The sequence below is a fragment of the Dipteris shenzhenensis genome, chromosome 17, assembly GCF_047967505.1.
Source record: "Dipteris shenzhenensis isolate YYH24624 ecotype China chromosome 17, Dip_SZ_1.0, whole genome shotgun sequence".
NCBI lineage: Eukaryota > Viridiplantae > Streptophyta > Polypodiopsida > Gleicheniales > Dipteridaceae > Dipteris > Dipteris shenzhenensis.
The window spans coordinates 21,790,506-21,816,897 of NC_141612.1; the positions used below are offsets into that span (position 1 = coordinate 21,790,506).

The 26,392-nt window shown below is 46.3% G+C and overlaps 1 protein-coding gene across 1 annotated transcript in view; it reads right to left on the bottom strand.

The window, feature by feature from the left end:
- The window catches only part of LOC147891847 (uncharacterized), an 84,917-nt gene that overhangs the window by 15,879 nt on the left and 42,646 nt on the right, over positions 1–26,392 (bottom strand). The window contains exons 4-7 of the mRNA XM_087387895.1: positions 19,773–20,051; positions 19,490–19,675; positions 19,252–19,382; positions 15,219–15,411 (exon numbers count right to left, since the gene is read on the bottom strand). Coding sequence (XP_087244021.1) covers positions 15,219–15,411; positions 19,252–19,382; positions 19,490–19,675; positions 19,773–20,051 — 789 coding nt within the window. The remainder of the gene's footprint in view (positions 1–15,218; positions 15,412–19,251; positions 19,383–19,489; positions 19,676–19,772; positions 20,052–26,392) is intronic.

Consider the following 26,392-nt stretch of genomic DNA (forward strand, 5'->3'; position numbering starts at 1 on the left):
AGCTTCAGGCCCCCCTCTCTCCCGGTCCCCAGCTCCCCCCCATCCAGCCCCAGTCCCTACCCCAGCCGCTGTCCCCCTCTTTCGACCCTCAGCCTCAACCCCCGCCTCTTCCTCTTCAGCCCCCGCCTCTTCCTCTTCAGCCCCAGCCCCATCCCCCCCCCGCCCCTCTCAGCTCTCCCGCAGTGTCTGCTTCACCGGTGGCTTCTCAGCCGCGTGCAGCCCCCCTGCTAGTCGCTTCAGTGGAGTCAGTGTCTCCTGCCCCGCAGCCTCCTCCCCCTTCCTCACCCCAGGCAGGGCACCCCGAGACAAACCCGCCCCAGGAGCAGCCTTCCTTGTCTGCTAGCCTGGCCCCCTCAGTTGTAGATTCTGACGGGCCTCAGCTCCAGGAGAGAGAGCTCCCTCGCGACTTCTACAGGTCCGATCCCTGGGATTACTTAGATGTGGCCGACCTCGGGACCTTCCCAGCTTGCCTCGACATCAGTATCTTCTTGCTCCGTAAAGGGGCGGATGGGAAGATCGCAGCCTTGGCCCTGAGGGATGGACCCAGCTTTGCCTTCACTTTTCTCAGCGACGGCACCGAGATTTGGACAGACGACTCGATCTGGGAGGCTCTCAGAGAGCAGACACACGCTCAGATTTGCTCCTGGAGGCCCGACGAGTGGACAGCTTCTTGAGACCCAGTAATCCGAGGGTGACATGCGCCTGCAGTGGTGATGCGTCGCCAAGCGTTTCAGATTGATTATGATCCTCAAGCCCCCTCTGACTTGGCCCCTCCCCCAAGATGTCAGAGTCTGGACAACACAGAAACTTCGCGCCTTCTATGGGATGACTACATCAGAGATCTCGAACTGGCTCGAGAAAGCATTTGTCCATGGCACCAAAGGCCTCACGCCTTTGCTCAAGGTTTTGAAGAACGGGCAGGATGACCCCGCCTCCCCCTCCAAACCCTCACAGAAGCGTCAGCGCCTTCATTCCGAACTACCAGCCTCTTCACCGACCTCGGCCGCGAGCAAACAGTTGTTCGCAGCCTACCAGTCCTCACCATGAGCTTACACCTTGTTTCCTGGAATGTGAACGGGTTTCATTCTTCTGGTACCCGTGGTCCTAGGAAGCTTATCTTGAGACAGGAACTTCAACCAGCAGTGATTGGTCGCTTGGATATGCTCCTGCTCCAGGAGCATAAGCTCTCAGTGGCTCATACCCGTAGTTGCGGGAAGATCCTCCCTGGACGCTCTCACACTTATTGGGAGCCCTCGATCACAGCACAGGGGAGGAGTGGCGGTGTCTGTACGTCCGTCTGCGAGTCGATTGCCCAGGGAGTTTTTGGCCATGGTACGTTGATCCCAGGCCGTGCGCTGTGGGTTGGCCTAGAGTTGGAGGGCTCCAAAATAGGAGTCCTCAACATTTATGCACCCACAGACCTCCGACGCAGAGCCACCTTCTGGAGGACACTTACAGAGCTTCTCCCAGACATGGATTCGTGGATTGTTGGAGGTGACTTCAACAATCTAGAGACCTTGGAGGACCAGAGTTTACAGGTATAGCTCAAGCAGAGCAGTCCGCTTGGGACTCCTTTCTCTTTGCGACAGGAGGGAGGGACAGCTGGAGAGACCCGTCCTTCCGCCGATGGCACGGGAGCTTGGACTTCTCGTGGGGTTTCCGCAGGGAAGGGGGCAGACTCCTGGAGAGATTGGACAAATTTTATGTCAGTGATTGGGCCATCAGCAGAGGTGGTCAGGTGGGTGTAGTGCCAGGGACGACACTCTCCGACCATGCGCCAGTGCTCTTGACACTAGACTCGGCAGCTCAGTCCCTTCCCCCCCGTTCGTGCAGGATTCCTAATTCCATATTCTCTAGGGAGGAGGTGCGGAGTAGTATCGGTAGCCTTTGGGACAGAGATTGGGGCGAGTGCGTGGATCTGGCAGAGTCGGTGGCGCAGGCTTTGCAGGAGTCCAGCCAGATTTGCCAGCTAGCAGCCCTTCAGGTTCGTCAGGAGTGGTGGGGCAGAGAGAGAGCTCTTCATAGGGACCTCGCCTCCATTCAGCGGCTCCAGCAGGCAGCTCCAGGTTCGGAGGAGCTTCGGATCCAGGCCCTCCGAGACAGAGCCCTTCTTGAGGAGACTCTCCAGCGTCGCTCGGAGTTTTCTTATCACGCCTCCCTCTCCTACTAGGCTAGGAAGGGCGACCGGATGAGCAGAGAGTTCTTCAGGACGCATGGCCAGAGGGCGGCAGGTGACCAGATCCAGAGTCTTAGGACAGCGGATGGCCACATCATTACCGACCAGGAGGAGGTCATGGGGTTGGCTACCGACTTCTACAGGACTCTTTTCCAGTAGGAGCAGCTTGCCCCCCGCACCAGACGTTCCCGCGAGGAGGTGTGGAGGCACATTCCGGCCCTTGTTCAGCCCAGCATGCAGACGACGCTGATGGCACCGTTTACCACTGTCGAGATGCAGGAGGCCTTGATGGCCATCGATGGGTAGAAATGCCCTGGTGAGGATGGGCTCTCTAGAGCCTTCTTCACTTCATTCTGGGATCAGATCCATCAGCCCCTCCTTGCAGCCCTCCAGAAGATTTTCAGCAGCGGACATATGCCAGAGAGCCTCTCTTCGGGATTGATCTGCCTCATCCCGAAGGGGGGAGATCGGCAGGAGATCCGTCAGTGGCGCCCGATCACTCTCCTCACCACTGCCTATAAAATCCTTGCCAAAATGATCAGCGCCAGAGTTCGGCCACTACTTCCTGACCTCATTCATGACACTCAGACAGGCTTTGTCCAGGATCGCAGTATCCTGGATAATGTCTTCACCTTCTCAGAGGCGACGGAGTGGGCTCAGCACAGCGGGTTTCACTTAGCCATCCTACTTCTCGACTTTGAGAAGGCTTAGGATCGAGTGGACTGGTCCTTCTTGGAGGGTACTTTGGAGAGACTTGGATTCCCAGTGGGATGGATTCAGGGTATCTCAGTGTTATACAGGACAGCTTCCAGTAGGGTCATCATCGACGGCAGGATGGGAGAGCGATTTCGATTGGAGAGATCAGTGCGTCAGGGTTGCCCACTTGCTCCGTACCTGTTTCTCTTCTTCGTCGAGGCGCTAACACACTTTCTTCGTGCGAGGTCGACAAGGATTCGGGGTGTTCGCCTTCCCATCAGGGAGAACACTGAGCTCCTGGACTCGGAGTATGCAGATGACACGGCGCTTTATGTTCAAGATGATGAGATGACGCTGGAGAGGGTGAGGCTGGCCTTAGAGGTCTTCTGTTCGGCAGCCGGTGCGAAAATCAACTGGAACAAATCAGTTGGTTTTCTCATAGACCCTGGGGCCTGCTCACAGTGGGGGAGGTTTTTGGGCTTCAGATGGATTCCGCGGCAGACTACTAGATATCTCGGTTTTCAGGTCGGCCTGGACATCATGCCAGCTCAGCAGTTTCTCCCAGTGCTAGATTCCATACGACGGAAGCTGGCTTTGTGGAGCACTGCTAAGCTCTCTCTTGCAGGACGTGCTCTTGTGGTCAATCAGGTTCTCCTGGCTACGGCTTGGTATGTGGCCTCTTGTTGGTGCTTCTCAAGATCTTGCGTGACACAGCTCAGGAGGATGGTTCGGAATTTCCTGTGGTCCGGAGGGGATGGTCTCAGAGATTCCAGAGCCAGGGTAGCCTGGCAGACAGTCATTCTTCCACAGGCTGAGGGTGGCTTGGGGGTCATTGATCCAGAGCTCCAGAGTCAGGCCCTGCTGGGCAAGTTAGTTATCCGCGGTTTGACCCCGGGGGGGGCAAACGTGGAAGATGTTACTTCAGCAGGGGATCAGTTCTTGCACCCCACGCCAAGGAGGGGAGTGGCTACCGTCCCTCAGGTGGATCTTCACCTCTGCACCGCTTACCCGCCCCCGTTCCCCGCTCATTCGTAGCCTGCTCACGGTTTGGAGGCGACTTCGTCTCAGTCTCATCCAGTCGCCTCCTAGCAGTCAGGAGGAGATCGACCGCCAGCCGCTCATCTGGAACGGTCAGGTCAGAGATGCCTTAGGCCTTCAGCTCGGGGAGAGGTCGCATATCTCGTGGGACGGCTGGATGTGGGGGCCCGCCCGGTCCCTTCGAGTTTGGAGGGACACTTGGAGACTGCTACTCTAGCAGCCGCAACCGGGGGTGTCTGTGGAGCTCAGGCGAGGCGTACAGAGATAGATGGAGCGATTCCTGCCGGATGGTTGGTTCCACCAGAGATTCAGACCCTCATGCCTAGTGATGCTCGTTGGCTTGGACAGTTCACCCCTCGTGGCATCCCACTGGTTGTTGCAGGCCGGCTGGACGACACCTCTGTCTCCTTCGCCGTTTTGGAGGACGGCCGAGTCAGGAGAGAGGGTGCGCTCATCGACCCCCTTCTCTCGTGGCAGAGGGTTCGTGTCGTAGGCCTCGTGGGGAAGGTTTGGCGGATCGATCCTAGAGTTGAGCAGGATCAGCTGCAGGTGTGGCGTCTCTGGCTTTGGGAGGGACGGGCCCTTTCAGAGCTTGACTGGGACCCAGGAGAGTGGAGATGGCCAGAGGTTGTGGCAGATCAGGGGCCGACCCCTTTCTTCGCCTATAGCATGAAACTGGGCAGGAGCGTTCTCGGGAGGATGCAGAGCAGACCACCCACCCAGCGGCCCAGTTGGTATGCTCAGGGTATTTCCAGGCTATTTCTGCAGGCCTTTTGGAAGGCCTTGTGGGAGAGCTGGCGGCCGCGGAAGATTTCCTACTTCCTTTGGCTACTTGCCCACAAGGGACTTCCAGTGGGGAGATGGTTGCGGCAGATTGGTCAGGAAGGACTCTGTCAGATTTGTCATGAGGACGAGGAGTCACCAAAGCACTGCCTATGGAGCTGCACTCGTGCCTAGGATGTGTGGAGGTTGGCCTTCGGGATCCTTTCTCATGCAGCACCGGAGTTAGGTTTGATCACTTGGGGCGCGTTCTGCTGGTGCAGCACCACACCTGGCTATCACCAGTTGTTCGAGGCAGACCCGCAGGACCCTATATTCCTCATCACACAGGGGACTTGGGGGCCGCTTGAGGGCATCGCGTAGCACTTGGCAGAGGTGGACACAGGTTCTCAGGTGAGGCAGCCAGTCTGGGAGATTATTAGCAGCATCGTCGGATGGCACATTTGGACCTCACGCTGCGCGCAGATCCTCGGAGGTACCTCTCTTTCAACTTCCCAGGTCATGGCCGACATCTGGAGTGAGATTATCCACACACTCAGAGGCCAGTGGGACCAGATCCAGGGGGATTCCCGGGCTGGCCGGGAGAAGCGGAGACGTTTCCTCCGTGATTGGGATATGCAGGGCCTCTTCTTCGAGCATACATCTCAGGGCCTTCAGTGGCGCTACTCACCGCCTCTCTGGCTGTTTATTCACACCCGCCTGATCCCTCCTTGAGAGAGAGCTTTTTGTTTCCTCTTAGGGCTGCATCCGATTTGTGAACGCAGCCCCGTCAGCTGCAAGACTGACCCCATGTATTCCTGTTTTTTCGAAGTAATATAATCAGCTCTGTTTTTTCGGCCAAAAAAAAAAAACTCCCCTTAAAATCTGCAACTTTGGCAGCATTGTGCCAGTGATCAACATATAAAACGATGACGAGCAAGTGCCCCCCCCCCCCTCTTTCCTGACATAGAGGGCGCTCTCATTGGACCATTTTGCATTCCCTAACTTGTCGTAAAGGCATAAATCTTAGCATAACAAACTCAAGGAGCCTGCTTAAAGCCATACAAGGCTTTCTTCAATCTACATACCTTGCTTTCTTGGCTAGGTACTACAAAACCAATGGGATGAGAAACATCCTAAAGGCCCCATTTAATAATGTAGCTTTTATGTCCAAATTGGTGGATATGCCATCTAGTAAATGCAGAGAATGCAACCACACCCCTGACTGTAGTCATACGGGAAGTGGGAGCAAAAATCTCATCATAATCTATGCCCTTCTTTTGCGCATAGCCCTTTGCAACAAGATGGGCTCTATACCTATCTATGGAGCCATTTGATTTTCTTTTCAGCTTGTACACCCACTTAGTCCCAATTGCTTTCTTGCCAGTAGGCAAGTCCACCAACTTCCAAGTGTGGTTTTTCTTGATGGAGTCCATCTTCGCTTGCATAACCTGCATCCAATGCACATTATCGCATGCATCATCAAGAATCAGGCTTCCCCTCCTTAGGTAGTTTGCTGACCCAAGCTGATCCACAACTGTTAGCATCCTCAGCATCTCTAGTGTCACTCCGTGTACGGCCTGGTAGGGGGATAGAAAGCTTTCCTCAAGAGTTACAGATCAGCCAACGAGGAACAGTCATGGCTTCCTATATGGCTGTGCTTGCTTGTGCCGCATGCTCAAGTTCTTGCTGAGTGATCGGACCAGCTCTAGGCTGATCTGAGGCATCAACCACTACAGGACACTGCTGCAAATTCTGACTTCTATTGGCATTTCTGTAGGCCATCTTTTGGTGGTTCTAGTGATGCCCTATAGGCCATGGTATGTGCCTTGTAGGCATAAGTGTAGGCACTTATAGTGTTAGTGCCTTCTATGCCACATAGGACACTTAGTCCTAGGCCTAGATACAAGTACTTTGTACTTGTGTTTAGGAACCTTATCCATCAATCTAATATTTTGACGTGACTTCTACATCGACTTCGTCCTGTACCTGCACTCTCTCTCTCTCTCTCTTTTCGTTTTGCATCTACAGTGGTATCAGAGCAAGTTTTGCTCTAGCCCTCCAGCTCTCCTCAGCCCCGAGCCTCCATTGCTCATTGGAGATTTTTCTGCCCTGTTGGTCGACAAGCAGGCGTCGTACAGTCCGTCCCTTCTGTACCTTCCGTACAGTTTCTGCGTACATTCCCAGCTCTGGTTCGAGGCCCTTCAGCGCTATCTGCTCCGTTGTACCTTCAGAGTCGTACGTACATTCAATTCGTACCTGCGCATCGAGGGTCGCCGTACGGAGGTCGCCGTACGCTGTACTGCAGTCGTGCATCGCCGTACCTTCAGTGAGTCGTCAACTGCACTCGCGTCGTACATTCGCCATACCCGTACTCTGCTCCGTACATTTGCCGTACCCGTACTCTGCACTGTACTTTGCGTCGTACATTCGCCGTACTCGTACCTTCAGTGGTACACCGTACAGCCACCATACAGGGTCGTACCTTCAGTAGTACACCGTACGTCCGTACAGCCGTACAACAGTACTTAAGCTGACAGTACAGCTGTACGTTGTACTTGAGCTGTTTGTACAGCTTGATTGCAGGACATTGAGTCTTTTGCAGGATATTGAGTCAGATTTGCAGGACATTGGGTCACATTTGCGAGATTCCAGCAAAATTTGGGGCTTTCCCACATTTGCCCTCTTTTTGGCCTATTTGCCCTAAATAAATTTGGGGCTTTTGCCAAATTTGCTGTTTTTGCATCAGATTGCAGTACATTGGGTCAGATTGCAGGACATTCAGTTATATTTGTAGGACATTGAGTCAGATTTGCATAGATTGGGTCACATTTGCAAAATTTAAGCAAAATTTGGGGCTTTTCTCTTTGTAATCTCTTACAAATCCCCCCCCAAAGATATGGTTGAAAGTACCCTGGAAACATCTCAAGTATCTCATGAAACATATTCTTGTTGCAAAGCATTTGTGGAATATTGTTTCTGGGGCTGATCTGAGGCCAGCCAATGCGACAGTGGTTGGTTCTACTGCTGCACCTTCTGCAGGTGGTACTCCTCCTGATGCCTCTTCCTCTAGCACTCCTGCTGCTGCTCTTCCAACTCAAGAACAGTCAAGATGGGATGCAAGAGATGCAAATGCACATTCATGCATTGCTTTATCATGCAAGAGAATCATTATTCCACACATCCGGTCCTGCAGGACAGCAAAGGATGCTTGGGATAAATTGGCTTCTCTATATCAGATTCGCAATGAAGCTCGTGTTGCATATTTGAGAAGGCAATTACAGGAAGTGAATATGAATGAAGGTGAGTCAATGGATGCATATTTGACAAAGGTCAAGGACCTCATGGAACAGCTTGCCAACATTGATGAGGTGGTGCCAAATTCACAGCTTGTCAGTACTACATTGAATGGACTACCAGATACATATCAAGGGTTTGCTACAACCCTTCGATTAGTGGCCATGGGTAATCCAGACCACTATTCTTTTGATCAGCTTGTTACTTTGCTTTTGCAGGAAGAGCAAAGTAGAGCTAACCGACAAGCCATTATTCCTAATCATGCATTTGCTTCACAGCAAACAGGAAGAGGCAAGGCTTCCAAGCCTATGAACAAGCCAAAATCTGCGCATAGCAGCTGCAATTCCTCTACGCATAGCAGCTGTAATTCCTCCCATGCATCTAAAAATACAGCAGATAAAGGAAAGAAGAAAAGATGCAACTATTGTCGCAAGCCTGGACATGACATTTCAGAATGCAGGAAGTGCATTGCTTCGGAGAAAAACAAAGCAGGATTGACAGTTAATGCCTCACATGCCATTGAATCCCATGAGCCAGCAGATGCTTCACATGCACATGCTCTTCAGGATGATTGGGCATGGGCTGTCCATTGCTCATTTGATCCCTCCAAAGCTGATGCACTTTTTACTGCTAATGATGCTCAGTCCTGGTACTTTGATAGTGGTGCTTCCAAGCATGTCACATCTTGCAGACAGTTGTTTCATTCTTTAGCTGATGCACCTCGAGGGGGGACTGTTACATGTGCCAATAATACTTCATATGCTGTAAAAGGAGTTGGAGATGTGCAGCTCACATCCATTTCCAGCCATCCTGTCACTCTGACAAATCTCTTTTTGTGACTGGAATTGAAGTCAACTTGATTTCAATTTCAGCAATTGCTACTTCAGGTTTCAGAGTAATTTTTGATGGCTACAGATGCCTAGTATATGATCTTCGTGATGACAATGCCATAGTTCTCACTGGCACCTTGCAAAAAGGGCTTTATCACCTTGATCATCATTCAGCTGCACTTTCTACTGAAGCATTAGCTATTTCAGATTCACAGCTTGCTGAAACTCATCTTTGGCATGAGAGAATGGGCCATCTCAATTATAGAGCTCTTGCAAAGCTACATTCACAGCAGATGGCGAATGATGTATCTCAAACTCACACAGTTTCTAAACATGTGTGTGAGGGTTGTCTTTTGGGTAAGATGCATCGATTTCCTTTTCAAAAGAATTGTCCAAAACTCTCACAAAGGAAATTGCAGCTAGTACACAGCGATGTCTGTGGCCCAATGAGGACAAATGCCATTGGAGGATACAAGTATTTCATGACTCTCATTGATGATTTCACAAGGTATTGCTGGGTATATCCTTTAAAGGCCAAATCTGAAGTTTTCTTATGCTTTCAGAGATGGCTGAATATGGTTGAGAATGAATCAAGATGCAAGCTTGTCACCCTCAACACAGATAGGGGGGGTGAGTATATGTCAAAGGAGTTTGATGCATTTCTATCCTCACGGGGCATTATTCACTCATGCACTACTCCTTACACTCCTCAGCAGAATCCTGTTTCTGAAAGGAAAAACAGGTCCACTGTGGAGATGGCCAGATGCATGCTTAAGGCCAAGTCTTTGCCCAATAAATTTTGGCTTGATGCAGTAATGTGTGCCAACTATGTGCTGAATAGATCACCTACACGGGCATTAAAGACTATTACACCTTATGAAGCATGGAAAGGCAGGAAGCCTTCACTTTCACACATGAAAGTTTTTGGGTCTCTTGCATATGTTCATGTACCATCTCAGCTGAGACATAAGCTTGATGACAAGGCAATCAAATGCATATTCATTGGTTACAGCCAGGAGAGCAGAGGGTATCGGGTTACAGCCAGGAGAGCAGAGGGTATCGGTTATATCAACCAAATACTGGGAAGATTATTGTCAATAGAGATGTGATCTTTGCTGAACATTCAGCTTCTCCTCTTGTGGACTGCAAAGCAAAGCCAGATATTGACATGTTTGATGCCTTTGAATCTTGGTTACCTCTACCATCATCAGAAGAGGATTTTGAGCAGCAACATGCACCTCCTGCAGGCCCTCCACAAAGCAATAATCAGCCTCAACCTCATGCTGATTTGCAGGTTTCTCTTCCGGCACAAAATGATCCCATTACTAATGATGCAGTCATTGAAGAAAGAGCTGTTAATAGACAGCAAAGGCAAGTTCCCAGATGGCTTCTAGATACATTGAGGGACAGCAAACAAGATCAGCCTTTTGCTGCCCGGACAAGATCAGGGAATAGACAGCATGGTCACTTTCTGGAGTTTGCACTCCTTGCTACAGCTTGTAATGAAAAGCCTTTGTGCCATAAAGATGCTTTTGATAGCAAAGAGTGGATGGATGCAATGAAAACTGAGTTACAATCTATTGCTAAAAATGACACTTAGGAATTAGTAGATCTCCCACCTGGCAAGCATGCCATTGGAACACAGTGGGTCTACAAATTAAAAAGGAAATATGATGGCAGCATAGATCGATACAAAGCCCGTCTTGTTGCAAAAGGGTATGCCCAACAACAAGGCATTGACTTTGAGGAGACATTTGCTCCCACATCCAGGATTACTACCATTCGATGTGTCATTGCCATTGCAGCCCATCATCATTGGCAAGTGCACCAACTTGACATCAAGACTGCCTTTCTTCATGGGGATCTGCAGGAAGAAGTCTATGTCACACAACCTCCTGGCTTTGAGGTTGTTAATTCTGAAAATAAGGTATGCCGGCTTAGAAAAGCCCTTTATGGTTTGAAGCAGGCACCCAGAGCATGGTATGCCAAAATTCATGCACACTTACTATCCCTTGGTTTTCAGAATAGTCCCACAGAACCCACTCTTTATTTCCATGGGAGTGGATCTGATTTTTTAGTGCTGATTTTATATGTGGATGATATGCTTATCACAGGCCCAGATACTCTGCAAATTGCAGCTTTCAAGGCTGATTTGCAGCAGATTTTTGACATGTCAGACATGGGACAGCTCCATTATTATTTGGGCATTCGGTTTGCTCATGTTGAGGGGGGTATCATGATGTCTCAGTCCAAGTATATTGGACAGCTCCTTGATCGTTTTCAGTTTGAGGATTGCAAGCCAATCTCTACTCCAGTGGACCCTGGCTTCAAATTCTCAGCTCATGATGGGAGCCCACCATGTGATATCACTCTTTATCAGCAGGCTGTTGGATGCCTTATTTATTTATGTCACACCAGACCTGACTTGCAGTATGCAGTATCTCAGCTCAGCAGCTTCATGCACATGCCCAGTTCACAGCATTGGCAGGCAGTAAAGAGAGTCTTCAGATATCTCAGAGAGGTACTCAGGATTTAGCCCTCTTCCATGGTGATCAAGGTTCACTTACCATGCATGCTTACACGAATAGTGACTGGGTAGGATGTTCCGACACCAGAGTGTCACATACTGGCAATTGTTTTTTGCTTGGCAATTCATGTATTTCTTGGCTCAGCAAGAAGCAACCGACAGTTGCCACGTCTAGTTGTGAGGCAGAGTATAGGGCAGCCTTCACCGCTACAGTAGAGTGTGTTTGGCTTCGACAGTTACTTACAGATCTTGGTATTTGCCAGACATCCTCCACTATTGTCTACACTGACAGCCAGAGTGCTTTGGCCATTGCGTGTAACCCAGTGTTTCATGCGCGTACCAAGCATATTGAAGTTCACTATCATTATGTTCAGGAGCGGTTGTCAGCAGGAGACATAGAGTTGTCCTATCTTCCCACAGAGGACAACATCGCTGATATGTTTACAAAGGCACTTCCTCATCCCAAGTTCGAAGTCTTCCGACAGGCTTTACACTTGGTTCCCTTTGTTACATGATCTGACATTCCTTGTACATTCATAGGTGGCTATATCCTTTTGGATGAACATGTGCCACCATGACCAGAAACTACCAGGTATTCTGAGACGTTTCCAGAGTACTTCAGCCCATCCCATGGAGGGGGGTTTGTAGGCCATCTTTTGGTGGTTCTAGTGATGCCCTATAGGCCATGATATGTGCCTTGTAGGCATAAGTGTAGGCACTTATAGTGTTAGTGCCTTCTATGCCACATAGGACACTTAGTCCTATGTGACACCTAGGACACTTAGTCCTAGGCCTAGATACAAGTACTTTGTACTTGTGTTTAGGAACCTTATCCATCAATCTAATATTTTGACGTGACTTCTACATCGACTTCGTCCTGTACCTGCACTCTCTCTCTCTCTCTTCGTTTTGCATCTACAATTTCAGCTGCAGCATCAAATGAAATGGGCAGCAGCCTGTAAAAGGCATCAGATGAAACCTGATTTCTGTCAAAAACAGCAAAGGGAAGATTTGCATTCTCTACAAAAATAACATCTTGACCCACAAACTCAACCTCTAACTGAGGTTAGGGGAAAAAACCTTAACATTGGCCATTGCCTTAAAGAAATATAAATATTTCTAACAAGAGCTCGAGCTTGAATCCAATTGAAAGTATACCATTCTTCTTCACTTTGACAAGCAAATATGGCACAAGCTCTCTATTGGTTGAGGACGAATGAGGCTGCTTTGGTTCTATTCAGTAAGGATTTAAAGCCTCATCTTCCACTTTGCAATACACTAGCTTGCCTCTGCTCTTGCAAGTTGTGCAAGGAGGGAGATCTCCCCATCTTCTTTCTCAAATCTCTTTCGAATACCAAGGCACGTGTGATTTTGGATCATCTTATTGAAATTCTAAACATAGGTTCAATACCAAGGAACGTGTGATGGACCCCTTTTGGAGCCTAAGTTAAACCCAATCTAGTCCCCAATTTGAGGTGTTCTCTAGGGCAATGAAGAATCCCTTTTTTGCTGTCATTTGAAATACATCCAAAAGCTATGCTTTTTGTGCCCTCAGCCTGGTGAAGAGAGTTGTAATCACCACTCATATAGGCAAAAATAATAGATGCATAATCTAAGTCCAATAACTTCTCGTCCCACCTAATAGGCAAGGTGATACCCACTGTGCCCTAGTTCCTAGCATGAAGAATGCAATCCAATTCGTCACTTGCAAAGGCACTAAAAGGCAGCCCTGTCAAACTTATCTAAAGATCTCACTATTCAATTTGCCTTGGCAAGGCGATGCAGATGATGAAACACCATTGCCTCATAGGGCACATTGTAGAGCAGTTGGGATCATAGATGATGCCTTGAGGTCTTTTTGGCGTCATTTAAGGGATGATAGATGGCCTAGAAATCTTTCTTAGTTCTTATCGCAAGGAATATATCCAGCATTGCATCTGAAGTATCAAAGAGGCAATCATCCTTTGGTAAAGGATCGCACTCCTCATGTTTCGTAATTAGAGACGCATCCTTTATCACATGGGCACACACGATGTTTTACAAATTACACACCACAACATTTTTAAACAGAACTAGCTCTATCTCGAACGACTTCTAACTAGTTCCCAGACCAGACTAACTCCCAAAACTAGAACATAAATCATCAAATTAAGCAAGGGAATGCCTAGGGTAGAATTGGGGTATCTTTTAGCATTTGTGGAGGAGTGTTAAGTCATGGGGTTGACTTACCACAGTGACTTGTGATGAGCTGCATAAGGACAGAAAAGGATTACTCCTTATTGAATTCCCAACTAAGCAATTAGCTCTACTATACAATTTAGTTTCATTCAGTGAATGGAAGTACAATCATAAGATGAGTGCATGTGGGACAGCCAAGCATTTTATAGAAATTAGGGCAGGCTGTTTTACAACTGTGCTTATGGGATAATTCCCCAAACATGCCACATGGTCTAGCAATGTAAAGTACAAAGTACAAAGCCAATTAAAAAGCCAATAACTAAACCCCTTTGTTATAGTCCTCCCCACCCAAAAATAATTTGTCCTCAAATTCTAAAAAGTCACCGGCACAATAGAGTAAAACAATGAGAAGAACAAATGCTATTGCCAAGAGGATTCATCATCCGGGAGGCCCCTCCATTTGATGTAGTATTCCACATAAGATTATTCCTGAGTACATGGTCCATAAAACCAATGATTCTCTCTGGAATGTGCTAAATCTGTCCCTCCTCATCCATGGGAGGTAACCAGAAGGATGCAAGTACTTCTTCAAGAATGAGACATGGAATACATCACGAATTCTGGAAGATGGGGGCAGTTCTCACTAGTAGGCCACTTCACCAACTCTTCTTAGAACTTTGTATAAACCATAATATCTATGTGCAAGCTTGGTATTAGTGTTACCCTGTAGAGAAACATATATGTTCTTGTGGAGCTTGAGAAACATGTAATCCCCCTCCTCAAAATAGTCCTCTTCAATTTCGATCTGGATAGAGTTTCATACGAGCTTGGGATTTAATCATATTATCCTTCAATTGCTGTAGTAAAGTAGGGACATAAGACTACTTCTTGCAATAGTTGCTCATAGACTGACCTTATACTTGAACCTCTGTCCATGACAGATTCAAGGTTAAGCCAAACACGAACAAAAATTTGAATCATCAAGCAGCCACACATCACACCCGAAGGCACATAAAAGAGTTCTAGTGGTGTCAATGACTAAGGAAGGGACAAAATGATTTCAGATATGCACAATTAGTTGACAATGATCTCCATATATCTTGGACACAAAGGCTAGTTAAAGAAAATACACTTTACACATGATAACTGCAATTGAGGATATCCCCCAAAAAGTAATATGCTTATTACCGAGGAATACAAGTGGACAATAAAACTTTTGGAAAGCCTTCACTTTCTTTCTGCATATAGTATTATCTCTGCTGATCCTCTCTTCCATAATTGGTTCAAAAGCAAACACATTGGGCTCTTTCAAAAACTTCTCTTACCTTTGCATAGGTTCTATCCTCAATGGTACTGTCTCTATTCTACCTTTGAAGCGCGACCCATGAAGTTTAACAATGTGGAAAAAGACACATATGGGGAAAGATGCACAAGCTATCCATACAACTCATGCAAACTGAGCTCGTGTGCAAACTATTTGATGACTTCCTTAGATATACACATTCAATCATAATCCCATTCTGTGCTTCGATTCAGACTGCCATATATTAGTTTGCAGGAGAAAATTGCAGAAGGCAAAGGAGATCATGATGTATAAGGGGAAAGGGGAATGACCAGTGAAGGGGGGCGTTTTGGGAGGAAGACAGAAGGGAAGAGAAAGAATACTGAAATCAAGGGAAAAAGGTAGGATGGGGAAAGGGGGGCTTCCAAGTTATACTTGAGAGACCCAAGACGCAATCATGGCACCCCTTGAGGCTCCTTTCTTTGCTGTAACAACATATATTCCACCAGACACACGTGCAATAGCCTTGGCAATGTTCATTGGAATGTTGGTCTTGATAGATTGGATCACTTTCTTTTGTGACAATAACTGCCCTAAGTCTGTACCAGCTTCCTCATATAGTTGATATCTGCAGTCATGTGACAAAAGAACGAACAAGGTTAATAAGCAGAAAAGTTAAAACACATAACTTGCAGAGCTAATGGTAGTTATAAATCAAATACAAACCCACAATGCAAGCCTTGTAACACCAAACACAAGCATGCGTACTTTTACAATAGGAATGCTTATACTCAAGCCCCACCCTGAATATGCATCACTATCAACCCTTCTAAACTCTGTGTGAGTGTGCACACGAGCATGTTTATGTATCTATATATAAGCTATTTGTAGCCTTGGATAAAATTCTCTCTCTCTCTCTCCAGAGTCGTACCCCCTCTCTCTCCCATTTTACCTCTCTGTTAGTCTCCGTACAGCCGTACATCTCTTCCATTAGCTGCCCTTCTGTCAGCCACCGTACAGCGCCTCCCTTCAGTACAGTCCGTATCCATACTCGTTACCTTTCGTACAGCGGTGTGCCTACATACTAGCCGTACTTGCCTCTTCTGTACAGTCCGTACACAAGTCGTCAAACAACACCCTACCTGTACTTGCTCCTATCACGTCCGTGCATCAGAGCAAGAGGAGCAGCTGTAGGCTTCGAATTCACCCCAGGCTGAGCTGAGCCCCTGGCTCAGCTTGGGGGTTAGCTTCAACAAAAGGGCACATCAAAGTCTGCATAGGCCATTATGGAACTTCCGAAAAGATGAAGATTTTTGCCTCTACACCGATAAGAAAGCCCTCCTACTTTGGCGTTGCAGCCTCCACATCGACACCCAGCCCCTATGCATTGCACTACAAGCGGAGGATTGGATCTGATCCACAAGAGCAAATATACTTTCTACAGCAAGAAGTGAGAGAGCTCAGGCTTATGCTTGTAGCTCTTGGAAGAAAGGTGAAGGAGATGGAGAGTGAAGGCAAGCAAGAAATTATAGCAGAGGTTATGGAAAAATGCAGCACATCTCCACCAGCTCCAACACTTGTCTCCACCGTTGAAGAGATGATCACCATTTAGGCCAGCTCAGCCAAGAAAGAAATGGCCATTGTGACCAACAACAAAATTAATAAAACAGATCTCTATGCAGAAGTAAAAAAGCAGGAAGCCATGGTACATAATAAGAGAATATTGCGCATTGGGGGACTACCAAAGGATTGTCTTGGGTGTTTTGATGATGATGAGGGACACAAAGAAGAAGAGAAATTTACATGCCTCAAGAAGGGGATACCACAAATAGAATGCGATGAAAATGGCATCAGTTGTATCTCCCAAAAGGGAATACAAGTGCAAGTTTATTTCAATGAGAGGGCAGGATCAGTTAAGATTCTCCGACAGCCAAACAAGCTGAAAGGTACATGAATATGGATATCTGAAGAGCTCACCCCAACTCAGCTCAAACAAAGGAATGCTGAACTTACTAAAGTGAAGGATGCACGAAAAGCAGGAAAATGGGCAGTCTACCGTGATGGAATGGCTCTAATTAGAGACTTCAAATCTAAACCTAAAGACCCTCAGTCTTACACTGATGTAACGAAGGCCACTTTTGATATAAGACTAGAACTTAGATGTGTGCTAAATAATCTCAAGCTGAGATGCCATGAGCACTCCTTGATTCTCTAAGTTTCAAGGACATGATAAAAATGTACCCGAACCTGGGTGGGGGCAGGTGGATCACGTACTATATCTAGCAATGTAGTCAGAATGCTAATGACATGTATGAGTGATCGGTGCCAAGAGGGGGGGGGAGGGACTATGAAGTCATGTACTTGTGTCACAAAGGTCAAGGAGCCATCAAGTAGTCCACAGTGTTTCTGCCCCCTCTGTGTGGGGAACATGTAAGCCCTCCAGACCTCAACCATCGCTGGAGACCATTATATATGATTAGGTCATGTATCGCTCCCATATCCAATAAATGTCTCCCATGTCTTGTGATGTGTGATGCATCCTTTGAGTCTCTCTCTATCCCGAGCTCTGCTGGGTCTACCTCTGGCACTTGGAGGGGGTATGACTCAAAATCAAGCAGCTCCACCTGTCTATGTCCTTTGCGCTCATTAAAGTCACCAAGGTGGAGTATTTCTCCCTGCCTGGAAAACTCCAATGTCCTCATAGATTATCTCATAGGGGTTATGACCATCTGTCGTGACCTCACGTGTATAAGATGATGTGTCTGGGGAAAAAAAGCACACTATCATGTGTCAAGTGGCTGGAAGCATACCCGCATATGTCGTGTGTGCCACCCCTTTTGTATCGTAGCTATAAGTGGCCTTAGGTGCAATCTAAACAGGACTACTACCCCTCTAGAGCCTTGTAACCCTTCTGTCCCTCTTCATCTCCTATCTAAAGGCTGACTCCCAAGTATATCATGTGACTATGGGTAGTCCTCCTTCCGGACTCTCATGTGTTTTAGTATAGAATATCATCTCCCTACCAGTGTAAGTCTCTGAGAAGCCCCCTGGATCTAACCATAGGGTGCCATTACAATTCCATACTACTATCTTCAATCCACGTTGTCCCCTCACCCCATGGCCTGGGCACCGTCATGCACTATCCCCACCTGTATCCTCTCCTTTGCCTTTCCTCTCTCGGATTATGACTTTTCCATCTCTATAGACAACCCATTTTCCTTCCTCTCTGGCTGCCATAATACGTATCATACCCTCTTTCCGATACTCCTGCTGCTGCAAGAGTGTAAGATCGTCATTGAGGTATGTCCTGGTCCCTTTCAATGTGGCTCTCATACTCATAAAAAGTAGATCTATCCATGGCAGTCCTGAACTTTATTATGAGCGGCCTCGTGGGTACGTTATCTCTTCCTACTCGCCACGCAGCCTCAAAGGTGAGACTGATGTTCATCTTGGTCATGAGCGCCTTTGCATCCACCATCAAGGTATCACCCACTACCAAGCCGCTTGCCAGCACATTAAGGGCTTTTTTGCTTCATCGTTTCTCCTCCTCTAATGCGTCAGAAATGGAGGCCACCCTCGGGGCTGATGCACCTTTCTTCACCACTTCTTTCCATTCTAGAAATTTTTCTTTCCCTTCTGTTATTTGCTGCGTGAATTCTGTGTGCTTGCCCTGCATATTGGCTTGAATTGCAGCCATCTGCTTCGAAAGAGCTTGAGGGGGCTATGAGATAAAATGCAATCCAAGGAGTATTGCACATGTACTAATTGAATATTTTGTATTACATCAAATATTTTTTGGGAAAAAATCTGTAAAGTTCAAAGTTTTACAATTGTTTACATCCACACCCATAAAAGAATAGCCAAGTGGATACCTCCCACAAGAATTACATTTATTTTAAGGTGAATTAAGTTACAAATATTGTCAAACGAAAATGTTTTAAGACAAGCATGCAATAGCTCTGTAAGTGTAAAAACTAAATTTTCAAGTCTTTTTAGTTGCAAACAAAGCTAGAAGAACTTATGGACCGTGCCATCAAATGTGCATGTGCAAATTTTGTGCAACGTTTCACATCACCTAAATAATATCAAGGGTTCTCAATTGGTTGTATCCATTCTGAGCTGAAGCAAAGGGCTCGCTAAGGCCCTTGCTCAGTGCTATGCTAAACTCAAAACTCAAAACTAGTACCTCAATCTCAAAATCAAAATACATAGCCAGGTGCCATGGTGGCTCTCCTATGAACTGCAAAGATATCTCATATCTATGTCTGTCGGGTTGTGTCTCTCTATGGCAAGGGGCGTGGTCTCCATGATATTTGTATCCGGTGGGTCATATCAAGAGTGAAGCCACAGCTAGGACAGTCCCCTCTGAGTAGAGCTAGGATGGGCTGGACCTCCATCGTGCATGCTCTGGTCAGCCTCTGCATCATGTATGGAGAGAGAGAGAGAGAGAGAGAGAGAGAGGTTTTACGTGGCTTCAGTCGGTGTCTCTTTGACTCGTAGAGGTGGTAAAGGAGATGTTATGCCTATTTCCAAAAATCGTTGGATGATGGTGTCAACCGGTTCATCATCTCCACCATAACTCTCTGCTACAACAACAGGCTACACATGAAAAACCACCAGCATTCAAACCAGCTGTTAAATATACAGCAGACTTGATATTCTAAAGCGACCTGTAAGTCAATAATATATCAACCTATTCCACTCACTTGTTTCCCTTTTACAGCTGCATAGAGGGTGCTGGCAACTTCATTGGCAGCTCCAGAGCTGGGAGGGGCCATTAGAACAATGCCACTACACTTTCCCACACACTCTATCAATTCTTGTGAATCTGCTGTGTTCAAATCCAACATGTCTACAAGCATATTTGTTTTTGTTAATCCTCGTGCTAGTGCCTGCAACAGTTTGTATGCAGGGTGAGGAAACCAAAAAGAAGGTCCATTGAGCAAGATAATCACATAGGCACATTGCCTTTAACTTTAATGAAACTACCTGTGAGAGCCTATCACTGAAACCATAGTCTGACACATACAACACTGCAACTGTGGAAAGCTGCTTTTCTAGAGCTTGCTTACTCCAGGTTTCATATTTGTTCATCAGCTCTGCAATGTTGTAAGCCAAAACAGGGCCATGACCAGTAGCAATAACGCCAAACTCCATCCCACTCACTCTTTTCAGAGCACTGAGCACTGAACGAGAGTTTGGCCGCATTAAACAATCATAGTAGAATCGATAGTGTGGTTCAATGGTGCTGAGGTCATCATCATAGACCTGTATGCAGACCGTATCAGTACATTAGAAAAGCAACCTGAATCTAAAAACTGTTTCAGACAAGAAGAGAATGTCACCATCCTTGGGTGCGGATTTATCTGATGAAAAAAAGTTCACTGAGCACTGTAGCATCATTAATGCATAAAGGATTTTTAAAATTCATACCAGTTGAGAAAGAAGTTAGAGTGGAGTCATGTAATCCACATTGATTTGCACAAGGCAAAATGCAAATTTACAAATGGCTTTGGACATTAGTGGAATTAAGAGTGTCACCATGATATGCATCTTTTACATCCTATTTAGAACAATTAAATATTTATACGAAGACACAAAGAGTAGAGAAGCAGGCTGATCACATACTGATACAGGACCTTAAATCCACAATTAGGACTGCAGCTCACTAGATTCTAATTGTATCCTGAAGCTAAACAATGGTACTTGTCAGCCTATTCATGCCTATTGCCTGAGAAGAGAATCCAACAAAAGATCTAGGTCTGTCATGTGTAAGGCCTTTGTGTGTTGCATGGTCTACGTAGCTTTTATTATTGTTGTTTGATCTCTCTCTCCTTGAAATACTTCATCTACATTTGCATATTGCAGCCCAAATTGTCTCTCCACCTATTTGAGAGGTAGTTTGTTTGGAAGTTTTAGACTCGCATCTCATACATACTTCTGTGTAAGAAGAAAATGAACTGGGCCTAGGTAGCGTGCAGAGATAAGGAGCTTGTTGGTGAGTAATGTGAACCAATATACTGGCACAATTGTCAAGGGTGCAAAGGACTCTTCAGCCAAAATTCCTTACAATGGAGAGTATTCCAAACTGCTCTTTTAAGTGTGCCAGATTTTCTAAAGGAGCGGGATCATACTAAAGTTTCATTACAGTAAGTGCACCAGTAACTTTTCTTATAAGGGTCAAAGTGTAGCTTCCATTCCCACCACCTCTTGGTTTGGGGTGCTTGTAATCTATAGAATGACTAAGATTCACTATTCTTCAGTGGAAATCGTAGGAGAACTAAAACAACCATATTCTCTACCTCTTATGTCGATAAGAATAACTCCATCTCCTCCATTGTGTCTTCAATTATCCCTTACTATCGAATTGTCTCAACAACCACCACCATATTCTCTACCTCTTATATCGATAAGAATGACTCCATCTCCTCTATTGTGTCTTCAACTATCCTTTTTTATCGAATTGTCTCAACAACTCTGTATCTTCCATTGTGTCTTCGACTATATTTTTCTAGGGAGAGAAGCTGGAGAGCACTGCCTTAGATGGTTTTGCAAGTTTGATTTAAAGTAGCTGAAGTGGATGAGACGTCGAGAGCATTCATAATGAACACCACATTAATTAATGAAGCTGGCTGATTTCCCCTTGCTCTCATTGTGATTTGTTGGTCCTGTACCAATCACAGTTCAAGTGGAGAAGCCATAGACATGTGCCTCTATTTTGTTCATCTTTATTACAGCTTCTCTCCCTCTACACTCCCTCCTTCCCTGCTCTTTCTTGCTTCAAGTTGCATGTATTTATTGTTGGAGAATTACAGTCGACTCCCCACACGTAAGCCCCCATATGAGGACAGGACACTTTGTGGATGTAATAGGGGTTTGATGAGCGAAAAAGAGTGTCAACACCATTCGTCGTTCCTAGTACTAATTACGCCTAATTCTCTTCCTCCTCGTCGTTCTAACTAGTCACGGGCGGCTTTTCAATTGTTCCTCCCAGCCAATTCTCAGGGATCGTTGATGCGTCATATTACGTACGTTTTTTCTTCGTGATTTTCCATCATTCTTATCCATGAGACCCTCAATTCCCTAGATAGTTCTCCTTGCCAAATGTCAGCATTTTGGCCTCTCCACTTGGTGCACCATTTTACCCCTCTCTTGGGGCACATTAAAACCCACTTGCCCCTTGGCATTATTACACATTTAGGTGCACCTAGGCCTTAGCACTTAGAACTATCTAGTCAATGCCATTCCGCCCTCACCTAGGACCTTGGCAGTTACTTCTCTTGACCATTTTAATTACGCACATTAACTATTACAAAAGTTGGTCATCTAAGAGAAAATGCCCACCGATCTATCCGAGGTCATGCTATCTCGGCTAGAGCATAACATTCCTTCCCTCTTCAAGCATCAACGTCCTCGATGATGAAATCTGGGAAAGCTCTCCGTAACTGGTATACGGATTCCCAGGTAGCTTCCGATAGAGGCTGACCATGCCATGCAACCAACACCGTGGGTATCTGCCGATTTCGTATTTGCATTGTTCCTCGGTCCAGGATTCTTGTTGGCTGGCGCCTTGCAATATCCTCTATCTCCTGAAACAAAACCACACCTTCGATTAGTGAGTCACCTGTATGCAAAAATTTCTTTAAGCGCGAAACATGAAAAACCGGGTGCACCTTACACCCTTGTGGCAATTCTAATTTATAGGCTACACTGCCTATTCTCTTTAGAATTAACCACGGCCCACAGTATCGAGGTGATAACTTAGCACACTCTCCTGAAGTCAACGACTTCGAGTGCGAAGGAATTCTGAGAAAAACTTTTTCTCCTTCTTCAAATACTCTTATAGACCGATTTTCATCCGCATACACCTTGGCTCTATCCATAGCCTGGCGGATATTAGCTCTCGCAAGTGCTAGCATCTCCCGCATCTGAACTACAAAGTTCGCGGCACTAGGCACTTTCTGAAGTACTCCAACTATAGTTGGATTGGCTGGTCTATAACCATAGTTCAGCTCAAACGGACTGAACCCAGTAGAGGAATGTTTCCTATCATTGTAGGCAAACTCCAACAATGGCAACCACTTGTCCCACGTATGTTGCCTCAATGACACATATGCCCTCAGCATATCCTCTAAAGTCTGGTTGACTCTCTCCGTCTGACCATCCGTCTCAAGATGATCCCCACTACTCATTCCCAACTCAGTCCTTAATGTCTCAAATACCGCTGTCCAAAAATGACCGGTAAATCTAACATCTCTGTCTGACACTATGGATCTAGGTAATCCATGCAGACGAAATATATGTCTAATGAACAAATCCGCCACTTGCGGGGCACTAACAGACTCTCTAGTCGGAATGAAGTGAGCCATCTTGGTTAGACGATCAACCACCACAAGGATAGAATTATACCCTCCTTGTGTTGCAGGTAGTCCTACAATAAAGTCCATGGAAATGCTCTCCCACTTACTTGGTGGTATTTCCAAGGGCTGTAAAAGTCCGGGTGGCTTCACCCGCTCGGCCTTACTTACCTGACACGAGAAACACCGTGTCACATATTCATGAATATGCTTTTTCATCTTTGGCCAAAAGAAATCTCGCTTCACGAGATCATATGTCTTCTCGACTCCTGGATGTCCCGCACACGGGCTATCATGGCACTGTCGAATGACTCTCTACCTGAGATCATTCTGACCAAGTACTACAACCTTGCCATTTCTAACTAGCATACCATCTCTTATGGTATATCTTGCGTAAGTTTGGCCTTTTCTGGATGCCAGGTCATCCTTTTCATTTTCCCCGGGTTTTAACACATGAGCTTTAGGCCACAAGCTCTGGACAAACTCGTCCACCTTTTGAGTTTCTCTTATCTCGGTCATTAGAGCACTCTCTAACACCGTGAAACTCAGGTTGTGCATAATGCGAGACAACGCATCAGCCACCTTATTGTCTTTTCCTCTTCGGTACCGAATCGTTAGATTAAACTCCTGCATGAGCTCTGCCCACCTAGCTTGGCGGCCCCTCAAGTCAGGCTGTTTACAAAAATGTTTCAGTGTATCATGATCCACATCCACATAAAACTCTGAACCATACAAATAATGCCTCCATGTTTTCAAAGCATGGATGACAGCATACAACTCTAATTCATGAGTTGGCCAATTCCTTTGAGAGGGAGAAAGCTTCTTGCTTTCGAAGGCTACTGGCCTTCCCTCTTGAAGGAGGACTGCTCCTACCGCAATGCCACTTGCATCGGTTTCTAGGAACAACGGTTTCTGGGGATCAACTATTTTTAACACCGGTCCTGAGACCACAGCTTGTTTTATGGTGTTAAAACTTTCTTGTTGATTCTGTCCCCAAATAAAAGGTACTTTATCTGAGGTCAGATCAGTCAATGGCGATACTATTCCGGAATATCCTTTGATATGCCTTCTATAAAACTGGACAAATCCCAAGAACGATCGCAACGCGGTCAAACTCTGAGGGATTGGCCAAGTTAGTATCGCAGCCACTTTCTTCGGATCCATTTCTACCCCCTGTGGAGTAATTATGAACCCTAAGTATTCAAGTCTAACCATACACAGTATAGTTTTCTTTTTATTCACATAAAGACTGGCTTTCCTCAAAGTACTGAACACTATCCTCAAGTGTTTACGATGCTCAATAACACTTTTACTGAATATCAAGATATCGTCAATAAAATGTACTACGAACTTTCCGATATACGGACGTAGCAAATCATTCATAAGCATGACGAAGGTCGCTGGAGCATTGGTAAGTCCGAAGGGCATTACCAAAAACTCATAATGACCAAACCTGCTTCTGAAAGCGGTTTTATGCACATCCTCGGCTCTAATCCGGATCTGATGGTAGCCGCACTTAAGATCTATCTTGCTGAAAATCACGGCTCCATGTAATGCATCTAGCAAATCATCAATCCGAGCCATCGGATACCTGTGCTTAACAGTGATATTATTCAATGCTCTGTAATCTATACAGAGGCGAAATGTATCATCCTTTTTCCTCTTTAATATCACTGGCGAAGCAAAAGGTGAGAAACTTGGTTGAATCTGCCCCAACTTGAGGTATTCTTCCAGTTGCCTACGCACCCCCGCTTCTTCAGCAAAACTCATTCTATAGGGAGGTCTATTTACAGGTTCTACCCCCGGGATCAGTTCAATCTTGTGTTGAACTTTCCGCTCTGGAGGTAACCCATAAGGTAGTTCATCCCTAAAACATTCAGAGAACTCCTCTGTTATAAGATTAGCCAACTTGGCCATCTCACCACTTTGCATAACATCAGTGCTAGCCGAAGAATCATCCACCGGCTCTACCGATGCTGTGCAAAGGAATAAAAACTCTACTTGAGCCTTTCTGATTTCCATCACGGAAACCAACGGTCCCTGAGGTATATCTTTTTCACCTCGCAAGACATAAAGCACATCATTCATCTTGAATTGATATACGTGCTTTTTCCAATCAATGGCTGGATTCTTTCTAGAATGCCACGCCATACCCAAGGCTATATCTGCATGAGCAAGCTTGGTCATTTCAAAATCAAGCTTCTCAGCATAGTCCTGAATCCGAAGCTCCAACTGGGTAACCCTTTGGTCCCATACTTCAGTTGAACTTCCATCAGCCATCCTGACTGTATACGCATAGTCAGATGGACTTGTCTTTAGTTTCAGCCTCTTCACGAGCTTGGAGTTAATCACATTGTGAGTTGACGCCGAGTCAAACAACACAATGACATCATGACTGGCCACTTGCCCTTTCATTTTAATTAACTCCGTATCATTAAAGGCCGTATACCCCGTTGCTGCGGGCTTAGATAAGATGTTATCAGGTGCACTCGTCACTAACTTAGCAACAGATACACATAACAAACAAGGTACTAACCTCTGAGAAGGTCCCGCCAATTGCATCTGCATATGTTCCGCACTGGGACTCTCCTGCATTTCTACGTCGCATTCAGATATTATCATATTAGCCGTGCGACGGTCTTTATTCAGTGGACAATCCTTCCACTGATGTCGCTGAAGGCAGCCGAAGCACAATCCTTCTTTTCTAGCTTTCTCTTTTTGTTCAGGGGTCAACGAGGACTTTGACCAAGCCCGGGCTGCCATTGGAGTTATTTTCCTTTTCACCCCAACGGTGGTACTTGTTTTTACTGGTCCCTCAACCGGCTTCACATGCTTGGTTTGGCCACTTGGTTGCGAGACACTTGTCTTTGAAACCCATTTCCTCTGAAATCCCCCTTTTCTCGGGTGCTCATACTGAGTCCCTGCCTACACAAATCCACCAGATCTGCCTCTGGCATCCTCATAGTTCAGGGCTACTACTATAGATTCATCTAGTGTAGACACATATTTAGCCCGAACTTCCATTTTGATCTTGTCGTTCAGTCCATAGATATAGTCCTTTAACTGAACCGACATAGGGAGAGGGTCTGTTATCTTCATGACACATTCCCTGAATTTGTCAGTGTACTCTGCCACTGACAAGCTCCTCTGACGAAGATTTCTATAAGCATCCCAAGCTCGGGATTCTTCATCAGGTGGGAGAAAGTGTTTCTTGAATTCAGCTTTAAACCCTTCCCAGGTGGTTGGAGCAAC